At 40.9% G+C, this 13,790-nt stretch overlaps 2 protein-coding genes across 6 annotated transcripts in view; both read left to right on the top strand.

The window, feature by feature from the left end:
- LOC106599284 (collagen alpha-1(XVIII) chain) overlaps positions 1-2,259 on the top strand; it is a 51,450-nt gene extending 49,191 nt beyond the window's left edge. For all 4 annotated transcript variants that reach the window (XM_045714691.1, XM_045714690.1, XM_045714689.1 and 1 more), the window contains 3 exons: positions 81-278; positions 480-595; positions 741-2,259. In XM_045714691.1, coding sequence (XP_045570647.1) covers positions 81-278; positions 480-595; positions 741-957 — 531 coding nt within the window. In that variant the 3' untranslated portion in view covers positions 958-2,259. The remainder of the gene's footprint in view (positions 1-80; positions 279-479; positions 596-740) is intronic.
- Positions 2,260-4,345: 2,086 nt separating this feature from the next.
- The window catches only part of LOC106599285 (TGF-beta receptor type-1), an 85,017-nt gene continuing 75,572 nt past the window's right edge, over positions 4,346-13,790 (top strand). For both annotated transcript variants that reach the window (XM_014190439.2, XM_014190441.2), the window contains exon 1: positions 4,346-4,503. In XM_014190439.2, the coding sequence (XP_014045914.1) occupies positions 4,434-4,503 (70 nt within the window). In that variant the 5' untranslated portion in view covers positions 4,346-4,433. The remainder of the gene's footprint in view (positions 4,504-13,790) is intronic.

The raw sequence follows: 13,790 nt of genomic DNA, 5'->3' as shown, positions 1-13,790 counted from the left end.
TTTATACCTCTGTTGCACATTGTCACCATGGACTTGATTGAGCTGTGTTGACCTAAGTCCATTGACTTTTTTCCTCCCAGCTGCACCTGGTGGCCCTAAACGCTCCGTTCTCTGGGGACATGGGTGGCATCCGGGGGGCAGATTTCCAGTGCTACCAGCAGGCCCGCGCCATGGGCCTCACCTCTACCTACAGAGCCTTCATGTCCTCACACCTCCAGGACCTGGCAACCATCGTCAAGAAGGGAGATCGCTACAGCATGCCCGTCATCAACCTCAAGGTACAGTTCTTCTCTCTTATGACAACTAAAACACAAACAATGGATTGATAGGTCCTTTGTTTTTTGGTTATGATGTGGTAAGACAGTTGTACTAATCTCATTAAGGTATAGTTATATTTTTCTAAATGAAATATTTTATTCATTGAAACTACAGGAAGTGTGTGACTGTAAATGTGCCTTTTAATCGTATCTTTTCCACAGGGAGAGGTGCTCTATGGCAGCTGGATGAACATATTCTCTGGGAATGGAGGTGTGTTGGAACCATCAATCCCCATCTACTCCTTTGACGGACGGAACGTCATGACGGACCCCACTTGGTTAGTGACCAGCTTTGGCTGACCCCTTAAAAGACATACAACATAGTTGAACCCTGGTTTAAGTCACTCTGGAAACGAGTGTCTCTAAATGTAAAATGTCATAGGTCTGTGTTTAACTCTCTGTGTATGTTGTCTGTGAACGCAGGCCTCAGAAGCTGGTGTGGCATGGCTCCAGCACGGTGGGCATCCGTATGACCACTAACTACTGCGAGGCGTGGCGGGCAGGTGACATGGCAGTGACGGGCCAGGCCTCTCTCCTCCAAACGGGCAGACTGCTGGGCCAACACACCCGCAGCTGCTCCAACCGCTTCGTAGTGCTGTGTATCGAGAACAGCTACATTGACCACAGAATGTCTAATTAACCTCAACACACACATCTAGTATACACACTCTCTCTCATACACACACACAAAACTATATCTCATTCATGTTTTCATGAAGAGCAAACACACACCTCTCATTGACAGCAAACAGCCATGTGGGCCACACAATAAACTAACTCCCTCCCTACACACGCGCGCACACACACACACACACACACACACACAAAGTCTCCTATTAACAAAGAGCAGCTATATGCTGGACCACAAGAGGCACTTTTACAATATTTCATACTGATCACAGATGAAACTCCCCCCACTTCATTCACCTCTCATTATTAACCTCCCATCAACACAGCATCACCGCTTTGCACTTGTCCCTAATGTACGTTTTCCTGTCCCTTTAAGAAACGTGTAAATATAATGTAAATTGCTTTCTGTCAAAAGCACTGCATAACTCCAATTCACCCTGTGTTTAAATTGACTGAAGAAGGAATGCCAAAGAACTGGTAATCAGCAACCAACCGACTAACACACTGTTTCTACTGAAGTAGTCATTAACACAGTTGGTTTTTGTTGGCTTGCTCAATTTAGTCTTATTAAGTGCCCAGTAGAGTAGTTTGCATAGAGACAACAACAGTTCTAACCTTTTGTGGATTACTGTATCAGTCCCCAAAACAATATGATATGATGAAATTAGGACGACTGGTCTTTTCTATTTTTCTTTGATAAAAATGTATAATGAAATACTTGGATGAGTTCGGACAAGGAAACCTTTTTTCCCTCTTTAGGCCTTGAAGTCATTTCGATGCACTGTGAGTTGATTTGAATAGTTTGGGATGTTTCCATAGCCATGAAGGCTTTTTGTCTGTGAAAATTGTTAAGGGTTTTTCTGTTGCGAGTGATAGCGTTTTCTTAATATTTAAGTTTAATTCTATGTTTTGCATTTTTATTTATACTGTAACAGCACATCATCTTAAATCTAGCAAAACATAGGTTCACTTTCAAATGAAATTGAAACACTGCACGTGCTATCTAACTTGAAAGTTATTTTTGTACGGTATTCTACTAATTGACTAATTGTAGATGTACTTTCAACAAATATATAATTAAGAGCTAGATATTTTAATGGCTGGGGAAAAGATAGGAACGGTAACAACTCTAGAGCTCAAAGTATTTTTATATGTTGATTAATTTCACAGGCGTGATAGGTTATTTTTTTACAGTCAGGAAGATTGTCTTTTTTTAAATTGGAAAGAAAAAGTTTGACTGTCATTCAGAGAAATACAATGTTTGTACTCATTGACTGGTGCTCAGTGAATAAATGTTTTGTTTGTTTTTTAAGACTCTGTTATTAATGTCATGTGTAGTTCTGCAACACACAATCAATTACATTTTATCTTGTAGGTAAATAAACGCAGTTACACCAAATGGGCAATAGGTGGTAGCAAACCATGTCACTTTCCCGATTGTTCTGTTGAAAGTGGGCCTAGGACGTGAACATCATTAAGAATAAAAAAAACTCAGCATAATTTGATATGAGCGTTCATACAGCTTAATTATGGTTGGGGACATTTGAGAAATATTTCTGGTTATTACATCTGTCTCACTGGATTACTCTGACTAGGTGTTTCTTACAGTGTATGTGCAATGATACAACGCTTCTGTGTTTCTCCTTGAAATTATTAATCGACCGAAGTCATTTTAATCATATTGATTTTAATGATCTTTTGTAAACAAGGTTCTCTGAATGTTTCATTGTTTCCCTGAATCTAAAACCTAGACGTTTGCAGTACACAGTGCTGCTTTGTACATACATCATTGTCCTCCAGACAAAGCAGCAGTTCTGTGAGACCCTTTATGAAGGACAGGATGCACTTTTGAGTTGAAAATAAAATCTATTCAATGAAAAGGTTTTTGTTCATACATAAAGAGGGAAGGGCAATATAAAACTTACAGTAACATCCCCCTCAAGTTGGATCTTTCATCCCTCATAATATCTATTTTTTTCCTTAGTAATCATGTCAGGTTTAATAAGTGCATTGGCTTGTAGTCATAGGGGGAGCTTACGTTATTTCACCTGTGACAAAGGAGGCCAGTTTCATGCAGCACGGCAGTGTGTTTGTTGTTTTCTCCATCATTACAGGCCTCTCTCAGGCTGTTAATGGGATGTTCTTGTCTTGTCCCTTCAGGTAGATCCAGAGTCCTGTGTTCATGACCATCTGCCCTCACTGTGCTCTGTGTCATTACAGAACCTGTGTGTGTGTGTGGAGACAATTTATACTCCCACCTGTCACCTGCCCTTGTGTTACTTTGCACCCTGCCACCCAAGACACCTGTCCAAGGCACTGACAAACTACAACAAACAACAGGGGATAATGTGCTCTCCCTGTACACTATCTACCGTACCCCCACAGTCTTCTCATTATCAAAGCAGAGCACAACCAAGCTCAGTCTCCTACATAAATGCATAACGGAGAAACTCTATCACCCCCCTAACCATAACATTCACCTTTTCATCCTGTAACTCTGTTGGTGGGATGAAAGTAAGCCAGGGAATAGTTTTTCAAATTCAGTGTTATTGATGAAGTGGTGCTAATTTAAATCTTGAATGAATGGAAGACTGTGAATGGATTTAAACTTAGAAAGCCGAGTGACTCCAAATAGTGACATGCTGTTTGTTTGCATCTCCCCAGCAAGGTCTGTTTTTCTGTCACACTAAAGGCTCTGTTCACTCAGTAGTCAAACAAACAGAAAACTGTGTTGGTCAACTAAAAAGGGCAGCATTCCACATTGATCCCCCTGTGTTTGGGGCGGGAGGGCCTGGGGGGAATTTGGTGCATTGCGTCCAGTGTATGCTGGACCGCCAGGACAAGGCCTGTTGGCAAATAGACCAGATACTAGAGAGAATGTGCTGTCATCAATCTCTTCTGCCACTGGCCCAGAGAAGGGTGTAGAGGGGGGCAGAAGGGGACTGGGTCAGATACTAGTTGTGTATGTGGATCCATACAACCAGTGGTAGGAGTGGATGGGAGAAAGCATAATACCATTTCAAAGTCTTAAAGTTATTGACATAAATGATATGTATGCTGTGTATTCATTGGCTACATGCTTAGATATATTTATATAATACATTTTCAAGCTGATCTGATCAATAGGCTACCAATGGGCTAGGGGTTTTAATGTCATCAATGTGACTGGATAATTATACATAATCTTTCTATTGGAATAGGCTACTCATTAAAATTATTTAGACTAATGGATATGATGGGGTTGGGCATCTGTGCCTGACATGTAAATAGCAGTGGATGGATAGGCATGCGTTGTACGTGGCTACAAAATGGAATCAAACAGGGTGGGTAATGAGAGAGGGGTTAGGGGTGTCCCATGTGGGCGGGGTATTTTCGCGTTGTTGGCCAATCACACAATTTTTTTTTTCTCCAAGCAAAGACTACAGAAGTTGAGTGCGAGAAATTGACGATTGACCAACAGCAAGTCCAGAGTAATTCCGTGCGACAATGGATACAATGCGCTCTTATTTAACATGTTGGGTCCTGTTTCTTGGAGCGGGAGTTCAGATATCCATCGGTAAGTGATTCGGTGACTGCCGTATATGGCTTCAGATACAGAATTGTGATTCTCAAGTTACATTTTCACACTTGTTTTTTTGTTTTCAAGAATAGTGTTTTCAAAGATGGCGCAGCTCAGGGGTATGCGAGCTGTCAGGAATGTTTATTGTTAAGCGTATGGCCAGACGAGAGGGGGAGCGAGAATAAAAAGTCACAGGAAAATGGCCTCAGTTGCCTGTAGTTTAGGACTTAGGCGGTGCCATGCTCAGACATTTATGTCCCGTTGTGTTGAAGTGGTTCATAGCCTATGTTGTCGAGCAAAAGAGAGAAACTCGACAATTGATCTCTTTCGGTAGCCTACTTTGTCAATTTTTGGCACGGCGCGCTGTAAATTAATTTTGTCCATAATTGTTTATCGTGGCTTTCTTGTGTTTTGAGTCGGGGGACAAGCAAAGCTGTAAACGTGTCAGTTTTATATTTGCTACAATGTGATACAAGTGCTAGATAATTATTATGGAATAGCGATAACTACAATTGTCGAATAGACAAAGTAGAAGACATTAGTCCGAAGACCACATTATGATCTAAAAGGTCGCTAAATTGCCGATTGAAGCGCATTGATTAGTACTCACGTGTGTAGTGTAAATGAAGATACGCTGTTACATTGTTAATTACTGGCTGCCCAACGACACGTTTACCAGATAAACATCGTATGGACCGTTTGATACAGAAAATTGGAGCCGTAGTTGGCTATCAATTAAAACAATGTGTTTGCTGATAACAATGAATTATTAGGCTACTAAACATTCAACGCGCGTGCTGATGTATCGATGACTGCTGGAGTCGCATGGAGCCTACGTTGACATTAACCCGCGAGTTGTCCTAGGCAACATAGTTTATAGTTTTGGCAGCTTCTCTGTTGAAGCTCTGAGAGCAAACATACATTGTAACACAGTATCATTATCGCCATGTCTTATTCGAAAATCGTACAGGGACAGATTTGCGTTTATAAAGGATGGATAGATGTAGCCTAGAGATGAGATGAGTCAAGGTCATAGTTAATGAAGCCACAACGTTTTTAATCCAATTCGAGATGCAGTTTAGATAAAAGGGTAAATCCCATTCAGGGAGCACGCTTCTTGACACAAAGCATCCCATCTGTATGGGGAACGGTGATGCGCTCCATGAGTCCACTCTGATAGGCAGAGCTGAAAGATGCTCATCCACACCCTCATACCTTCAATGTACAGAACACAGCCGATTCACCAGCACTAGCATCCCTGTGTAGGATCTCTTGGTATAGATGACAGGAGGAGAGGAAAGCAGGGATATGATCAGAAACATGATCTAGTTTTCTGCTATAATGTCATATAGTTAGGTCTCATTTCATCCATGTATATCAGTGTACTGTGCAGAGATGTGGATAGGTCTGTGAGTGACATTTTGGAAATGACATATAGGCTATATGTCATTTCCATAATGTCACTTACAAACCTATAGCCTACCATGGGGGATAAACCCTCCTCAGTCATTCCACAATGTGTACAAACACCATTGTCACTTCAGAGTGATGGGGTTCTGTGAACCAATTGAAAATGTCACATCAATTCATACAGCCAACGTTTAGGTAATTTGTCAACCAATAATTCACATAAACAAAGTCTTTGAGTGAATGCTTTTTCTCCACATATTGAATAAAAACTCTCGGGCCAGCACTTAAATACATATAAGTTCAAAAGTTTGGAGTCACTTAGAAATGTCCTTGTTTTTGTCCATTAAAATAACATCAAATTGATCAGAAATACAGTGTAGACATTGTTAATGTTGTAAATGACTATTGTAGCTGGAAACGGCTGATTTGTTTATGGAATATCTACAGTTGAAGTCGGAAGTTTACATACACTTAGGTTGGAGTCAATAAAACTCGTTTTTCAACCACTCCACAAATGTCTTGTTAACAAACTATAGTTTGGGCAAGTCGTTTAGGATATCTACTTTGTGCATGACACAAGTAATTTTTCCAACAGTTGTTTACAGAATTGCTTATAATTCACTCTATCACAGTTCCAGTGGGTGAGAAGTTTACATACACTAAGTTGACTGTGCCTTTAACCAGCTTGGAAAATTCAAGAAAATTATGTCATGGCTTTAGAAACTTCTGATAGGCTAATTGACATAATTTGAGTCAATTGGAGGTTTACCTGTGGATATATTTCAAGGCCTACCTTCAAACTCAGTGCCTCTTTGTTTGACATCATGGGAAAATCAAAAGAAAATCAGCCAAGATATCAGAAAAAGAATTGTAGTCCTCCAAAAGTCTGTTTCATCCTTGGGAGCAATTTCCAAACACCTGAAGCTACCACGTCCATCTGTACAAACAATAGTACGCAAGTATAAACACCATGGGGCCACGTGGCCGTCATTCCGCTCAGGAAGGAGACCCGTTCTGTCTCCTAGAGATGAACATACTTTGGTGCAAAAAGTGCAAATCAATCCCAGAACAACAGCAAATGACCTTGTGAAGATGCTGGAGGAAACGGGTACAAAAGTATCTATATCCACAGTAAAACGAGTCCTATTTCGACATAACCTGAAAGGCTGCTCAGCAAGGAAGAAGCCACTGCTCCAAAACCGTCATAAAAAAGCCAGACTACGGTTTGCAACTGCACATGGGGACAAAGATCATACTTTTTGGAGAAATGTCTTCTGGTCGGATGAAACAAAAATGGAACTGTTTGGCCATAATGACCATCGTTATGTTTGGAGGAGAAAGGGGGAGGCTTGCAAGCCAAAGAACACCATCCCAACCGTGAAGCATGGGGGTGGAAGCATCATGTTGTGGGGGTGCTTTGCTGCAGGAGGGACTGGTACACTTAACAAAATAGATGGCATCATGAGGAGGGAGAATTATGTGGATATATTGAAGCAACATCTCAAGACATGAGTCAGGAAGTTAAAGCTTGGTCGCAAATTGGTCTTCCAAATGGACCATGACCCTAAGCATACTTCCATAGTTGTGTAAAATGGCTTAAGAACAACAAAGTCAAGATATTGGAGTGGCCATTACAAAGCCCTGACCTCAATCCTATAGATATTTGTGGGCAGAACTGAAAAAGTGTGTGCGCGCAAGGAGGCCTACAAACCTGACTCAGTTACACCAGCTCTGTCAAGAGGAATGAGCCAAAATTCACCCAACTTATTGTGGGAAGCTTGTGGAAGGCTACCTGATACGTTTGACCCAAGTTAAACAATTTAAAGGCAATGCTACTAAACACTCAGTTTATGTTAACTTCTGACCCACTGGGAATGTGATGAAATAAATACAAATCTGAAATAAATCATTCTCTCTGCTATTATTCTGACATTTCACATTCTTAAAATAAAGTGAGGATCCTAACTGACCTAAGACAGGGAATTTTTACTAGGATTAAATGTCAGGAATTGTGAAACTGAGTTTTTAAATGTTTTTGGCTAAGGTGTACGTAAACTTCCGACCTCAACTGTACATAGGCGTACAGAGGCCCATTATCGGCAACCATCACTCCTGTTTTCCAGTGGCACATTGTTAGCTAATCCAAGTTTATAATTTTAAAAGGCTAATTGATCATTAGAAAACCCTTTTGCAATTATGTTAGCACAACTGAACTGTCCTGATTTTTAAAGAAGCAATAAAACTGTCCTTCAGACTAGTTGATTATCTGGAGCATCAGCATTTGTGGGTTCGATAACAGGGTCAAAATGCCAGAAACAAGGAACTTTTCTAATGAACTCGTCAGTCTATTCTCGTTCTGAGAAATTAAGACTATTCCATGCAAGAAATTGCCAAGAAACTGAAGTTCTCGTACAACGCTGTGTACTACTCCCTTCACAGAACAGCGCAAACTGTCTAGAACCAGAATAGAAAGAGTGGGAGGCCCCAGTGCACAACTGAGCAAGAGGATAACTACATTAGTGTCTTGTTTGAAAAACAGACGCCTCACAAGTCCTCAACTTGCAGCTTCATTAAATAGTACCCGCAAAACACCAGTCTCAACGTCAACAGTGAAGAGGTGACTCTGGGATGGCCTTCTAGGCCGACTTCCTCTGTCCAGTGTCTGTGTTCCTTTGCCCATCTTAATCTTTTTATTGGCAAATCTGAGAAGGCTTTTTCTTTGCAACTCTGCCTAGAAGGCCAGCATCCCGGAGTCGCCTCTTCACTGTTGTCATTGAGACTGGTGTTTTGCGGGTACTATTTAATGAAGCTGCCAGTTGAGGACTTGTGAGGTGTCTGTTTCTCAAAGTAGACACTAATGTCCTTGTCCTCTTGCTCAGTTGTGCACTGGGGCCTCCCACTCTTTCTATTCTGGTTCTAGACAGTTTGCGCTGTTCTGTGAAGGGAGTAGTACACAGCGGTGTTCGAGATCTTCAGTTTCTTAGCAATTTCTCACATGGAATAGCCTTCAATTCTCAGAACAGAATAGACTGAGTTTCAGAAGAAAGTTCTGTTTCTGGCCATTTTGAGCCTGTAATCGATCCAAAACATGCTGATGCTCCAGATACTCAACTAATCTAAAGAAGGCCAGTTTTATTGCTTCTTTAAATCAGAACAACAGTTTTCAGCTGTGCTAACATAATTGCAAAAGGGTTTTCTAATGATCAATTAGCCTTTTAAAATGATAAACTTGGATTAGCTAACACAACGTGCCATTGTAACACCGGCGTGATGGTTGTTGATAATGGGCCTCTGTATGCCTACGTAGATATTCCATTAAAAAGAATCAGCCGTTTCCAGCTACAATAGTCATTTACAACATTAACAATGTCTACACTGTATTTCTGATCAATTTTATGTTATTTTAATGGACAAAATGTGATGTCTTTCAAAAACAAGGACATATCTAAGTGACCCCAAACTTTTGAAAGGTAGTGTTTTATTTATTTATTTATTTATTTATATAATGTTTTCATAACAGCAAGCTCAAGGACACATATTGACCTCACAAAGGCTTTGTTAGCCATCCCAAAAAATTGAATATTTCAGCCACATAGCATTTACCATCCTCTTGTGAATTGTATAGGCTGCCGTATCCTTGTCACTTTGGTTATGAAATAAACTTAAGAAAATACCACTGCGTCATATGTGTGAGTGCTGCTTTACATTAATTATTTAAGTGTTCAATGTCCTCTGTGACAGGAAATTGGTAAAGCCAAACCATAGGCTAGATGGAGATTCTATTTCCTATATGAGTGGGTGAAGCTTTCTGATTCAATGCAGGCACTAGGCATATATATACAGACCACATAAAAAGCCTATGCCACTATCTGACATAAAGCAGTGCCCTGTCCCCACTGGTCAGACACTTCTTAGCAGAGCAATGGCAGTGATGTTTGGATTCTAGTAAAGAGGGCTGAATTGCACAAACTCTCCCCCCTATTTCACTGGTAGGCTGAGAAGAAACCCTGTGTCCCTTTCCACATTACATTTAATAATCTATCCCTGTACTGGATAAAACATTTTATCCCTGCAGCATACCACCCTGCATCCCACTGTTGGCTTGCCTCTGAAGCTGAGCACGGTTGGTCCCTAGATGGGTGACCAGATACTGCTGGAAGTGGTTTTTGAGGGCCAGTAGGAGGCACTCTTTCCTCTGGTCTGAAAGTAGTGATTGGGGACATTGCCTGGTATAGTGTGCCGTCTTTTGGATGGGATGTTAAACGGGTGTCCTGATTCTGTGCTTAATAAAGATCCCATGGCACTTATCATAAGAGTAGGGGTGTTAACCTCAGTGTGCTGGCTGAATTCCCAAGATGGCCCTCATACCGTCATGGCCACCTAATCATCCCCAGATTACCATTTGGCTCATTCATTCCCCCTCCTCTCCCCTGTAACTATTCCCCAGGTTGTTGCTGTAAATGAAAATGTGTTCTGTCAATTTAGCTGATAAAATAAGTGTGTGTGTATATATAGATAGTACCCGTCAAAAATTTGGACACCTTACTCATTCAAGGGTTTTTCTTTTCTTTTTTACTATTTTCTACATTGTAGAATAATAGTGAAGACATCACAATATGGAATCATGTAGTAACCAAAAAGGTGTTAAACAAATAAAAATATAGTTTCTATTTTAGATTCTTCAAATTAGCCAACCTTTGCCTTGATGACAGCTTTGCACACTCTTGGCATTCTCTCAACCAGCTTCAAGAGGTAGTCACCTAGCATGTTTTTCCAACAGTCTTGGAGTTCCCACATGCTGAGCTCTTGTTGGTTTCTTTTCCTTCACTCTGCGGTCCAACTCATCCCAAACCATCTCAATTGGTTTGAGGTCGGGTGATTGTGGTGGCCAGGTCATCTGACGCAGCACTAATCACTTGTAGACCAGGAAGGCGAGTGTTGTGGTGACCAGGAAGGCGAGCACTCGTCACTCGCCTTCCTGGTCACTCGCCTTCCTGGTCAAGTAGACACCTCACAAGTTCAACTACTCTGCATCTCACAAAGACACGGCGGTTGGAACCAAAAATATCAAATTTGGTCGTAAGACCATTTCCACCAGTCTAATGTCCATTGCTCGTGTTTCTTGGCCTAAGCAAGTATGTTCTTCGTATTGGTGTCCTTTTAGTAGTGGTTTCTTTTCAGCAATTTGACCATGAACGCCTGATTCACGCAGTCTCCTCAACAGTTGATGTTGAGATGTCTTACTTGAACTCTGAAGCATTTATTTGGGCTGCAATCTGAGGTGCAGTTAACGCTAATGAACGTATCCTCTGCAGCAGCGGTAACCCTGGGTCTTCCTTTCCTGTGGCGGTCCTCATAAGAACCAGTTTCATCATAGCGCTTGATGGTTTTTGCGACTGCACTTGAAGAAACTTTCAAAGGTCTTGAAATTTTCCATATTGACGAACCTTCATGTCTTAAAGTAATGGACTGTCATTTCTCTTTGCTTATTTAAGCTGTTCTTGTAATATAATAATATGGACTTGGTCTTTTACCAAATAGCTCTATCTTTTGTATACCACCCCTACCTTGTCACAACACAACGGATTGGCTCAAATGCATTCAGAAAGAAAGAAATTCCACACATTTTACATTTATCAAGGCACACCTGTTAATTGAAATGTTGTTTAACACTCTTTTTTTGGTTACTACATGATTCCATATGGGTTATTTCCTAGTTTTGAGGTCTTCACCGTTATTCTACAATGTAGAAAATAGTAAAATATAAAAAGAAACCCTGGAATGAGTAGGTGTCAACTTGACTGGTGGTACTGTATAAATATATATTTTTAATTTCACTGTCTATAAATATTCAAAAAGAGTGAAGGACAGGTTAGTTTGACACTGATACTGTTTTTCAGGCGCTGTGCTCTAGTTTCTCTCTGTTCAATGGGTTTGGTCTCTTGAGGAAAAAATGTCATAGTATTGCATATTCAGGTTTTATTCTCTGTGTGTAGAACTACCTTGAGCACAGTAATAGAGTAATAGGTAGGCTAATAGTAATAAGGGCGGCAGGTCGTATAGTGGTTAAGAGCATTGGGCCAGTAACCAAAATGTCGCTGGTTCGACTCTGAGCCGACAAGGTGGAAAAATTCTGCCCATGAACAAGGCAGCTAACCCCCAACAACAACTGCTCCCTGGGCGCCGATGATTTACAAAAACATGAGTGTGCAGGCAGACTTACTGGTACTTCCTAAATTACACCCTATTCCCTATATCCCTCCAATTTTAAATCTGGACCTCGAAGCCAGTTCCACTGCTTCCCCCCCTCGCCCCCCCCATTTTTCACCTCTAATTAGGGACTGATTTTACACCAGGTGGGTGCAATTCATTATCAGGTAGAACAGAAACCTTAAGAGGCCTGGACTACTTCTGGTTAAGTATTGAATATCCCTGCCCTATAGTGCACTACTTTTGACCATAGACTTATGGGTCCTGATCAAAAGTATTCACCATATATGCAAAAACATTCCATTTGGGACGCAGACATAGTTTGTCAGCTGGATACATATTTCATCATGTTATTATAGATTATTTATTCATAACAGTGTTGCCTGTGAATCGAGACCGTCCGTCTGTCCGTGCGCTGCCAACAACTAACGCACTTTTTTACATCGGTCCGTACAATTGACCTTCATTTTAGAGCCCAAAAAACATAATACTTCCAGATCAACTGTTTTATCAATACCATTGTAAAGCACAATTTCTCCCCTTTCCAACAAAATCACTGATGAGACCTTCATGATGCCCATCTCTGCATGATTCAAGAAGGCAATGAGCTCCGTCGGGTCTTTAAAAAATAAAAAAAAATGGCGGGTGGGGAAGCGAAGCCTATTGCGTGATAGTGAGAAGGAGAGATGTCGTGTGGGGAAACGTCTTTTTTCACTCGATCTGTCCAACTTATCACCTTATCGCCTCTAAAATGTAAATAAAATACTATAAAGAGTTTATATAATGTGTCATTACATACCTATTTGAAGGTTTGTGTCGCATTTGAATCACTTTAGCACCGCCCTAACAACCTGATCTTCAGAAGTAAACAGCGGCTTTTGAGAGTCATGATAGCTTGCAGTGATGACGCAAACAATGACTAGGTATCCCCCCTTACCCTGTTCCTTTCTTATTTTTAAACGGTGAGAGAAGTGCTACACCTGGTGGAGAGATGCTGTAAGACAGAATTAGTTGCTTTATGCGTGCTGTACGTCACGATGCAACGTACAGCGTTTTTTTTCAACTTTTCTCCAATACCATGTCAACGGGGCGGCAGGTTAGAGCTTTGGACTAGTAACCGAAAGGTTGCAAGTTCGAATCCCCGAGCTGACAAGGTACAAATCTGTCGTTCTGCCCCTGAACAGGCAGTTAACCCACTGTTCCTAGGCCGTCATTGAAAATAAGAATTTGTTCTTAACCTCTATGGGGTATGTGGGTCCCACCCGCGGGACACACTATTCAACAGCCAGTGAAATTGCAGGGCGGAAAATTCAAAACAACAAAAATCTCATAATTCAAATTTCTCAAACATACAACTATTATATCCCATTTTAAAGATGCACTTCTCGTTAATCCAACCACATTGTCCGATTTCAAAAAGGCTTTATGGCGAAAGCATAACGTTAGATTATGTTAGGACAGCGCCGAGACAAGAAAAACCACACAGCCATTTTCCAAGCAAGGAGAGGCGTCACAAAAACCAGAAGTACAGCTAAAATTAATCACTAACCTTTGATCTTCATCAGATGGCACTCATAGGACTTCATGTTACACAATACATGCATGTTTTGCTCGATAAAGTTCATATTTATATCCAAAAACCCCATTTTACATTGGTGTGTAAT

This window comes from Salmo salar, chromosome ssa03, assembly GCF_905237065.1.
Source record: "Salmo salar chromosome ssa03, Ssal_v3.1, whole genome shotgun sequence".
Lineage (NCBI taxonomy): Eukaryota > Metazoa > Chordata > Actinopteri > Salmoniformes > Salmonidae > Salmo > Salmo salar.
This window is presented reverse-complemented; position numbering and strand designations above follow the sequence as displayed.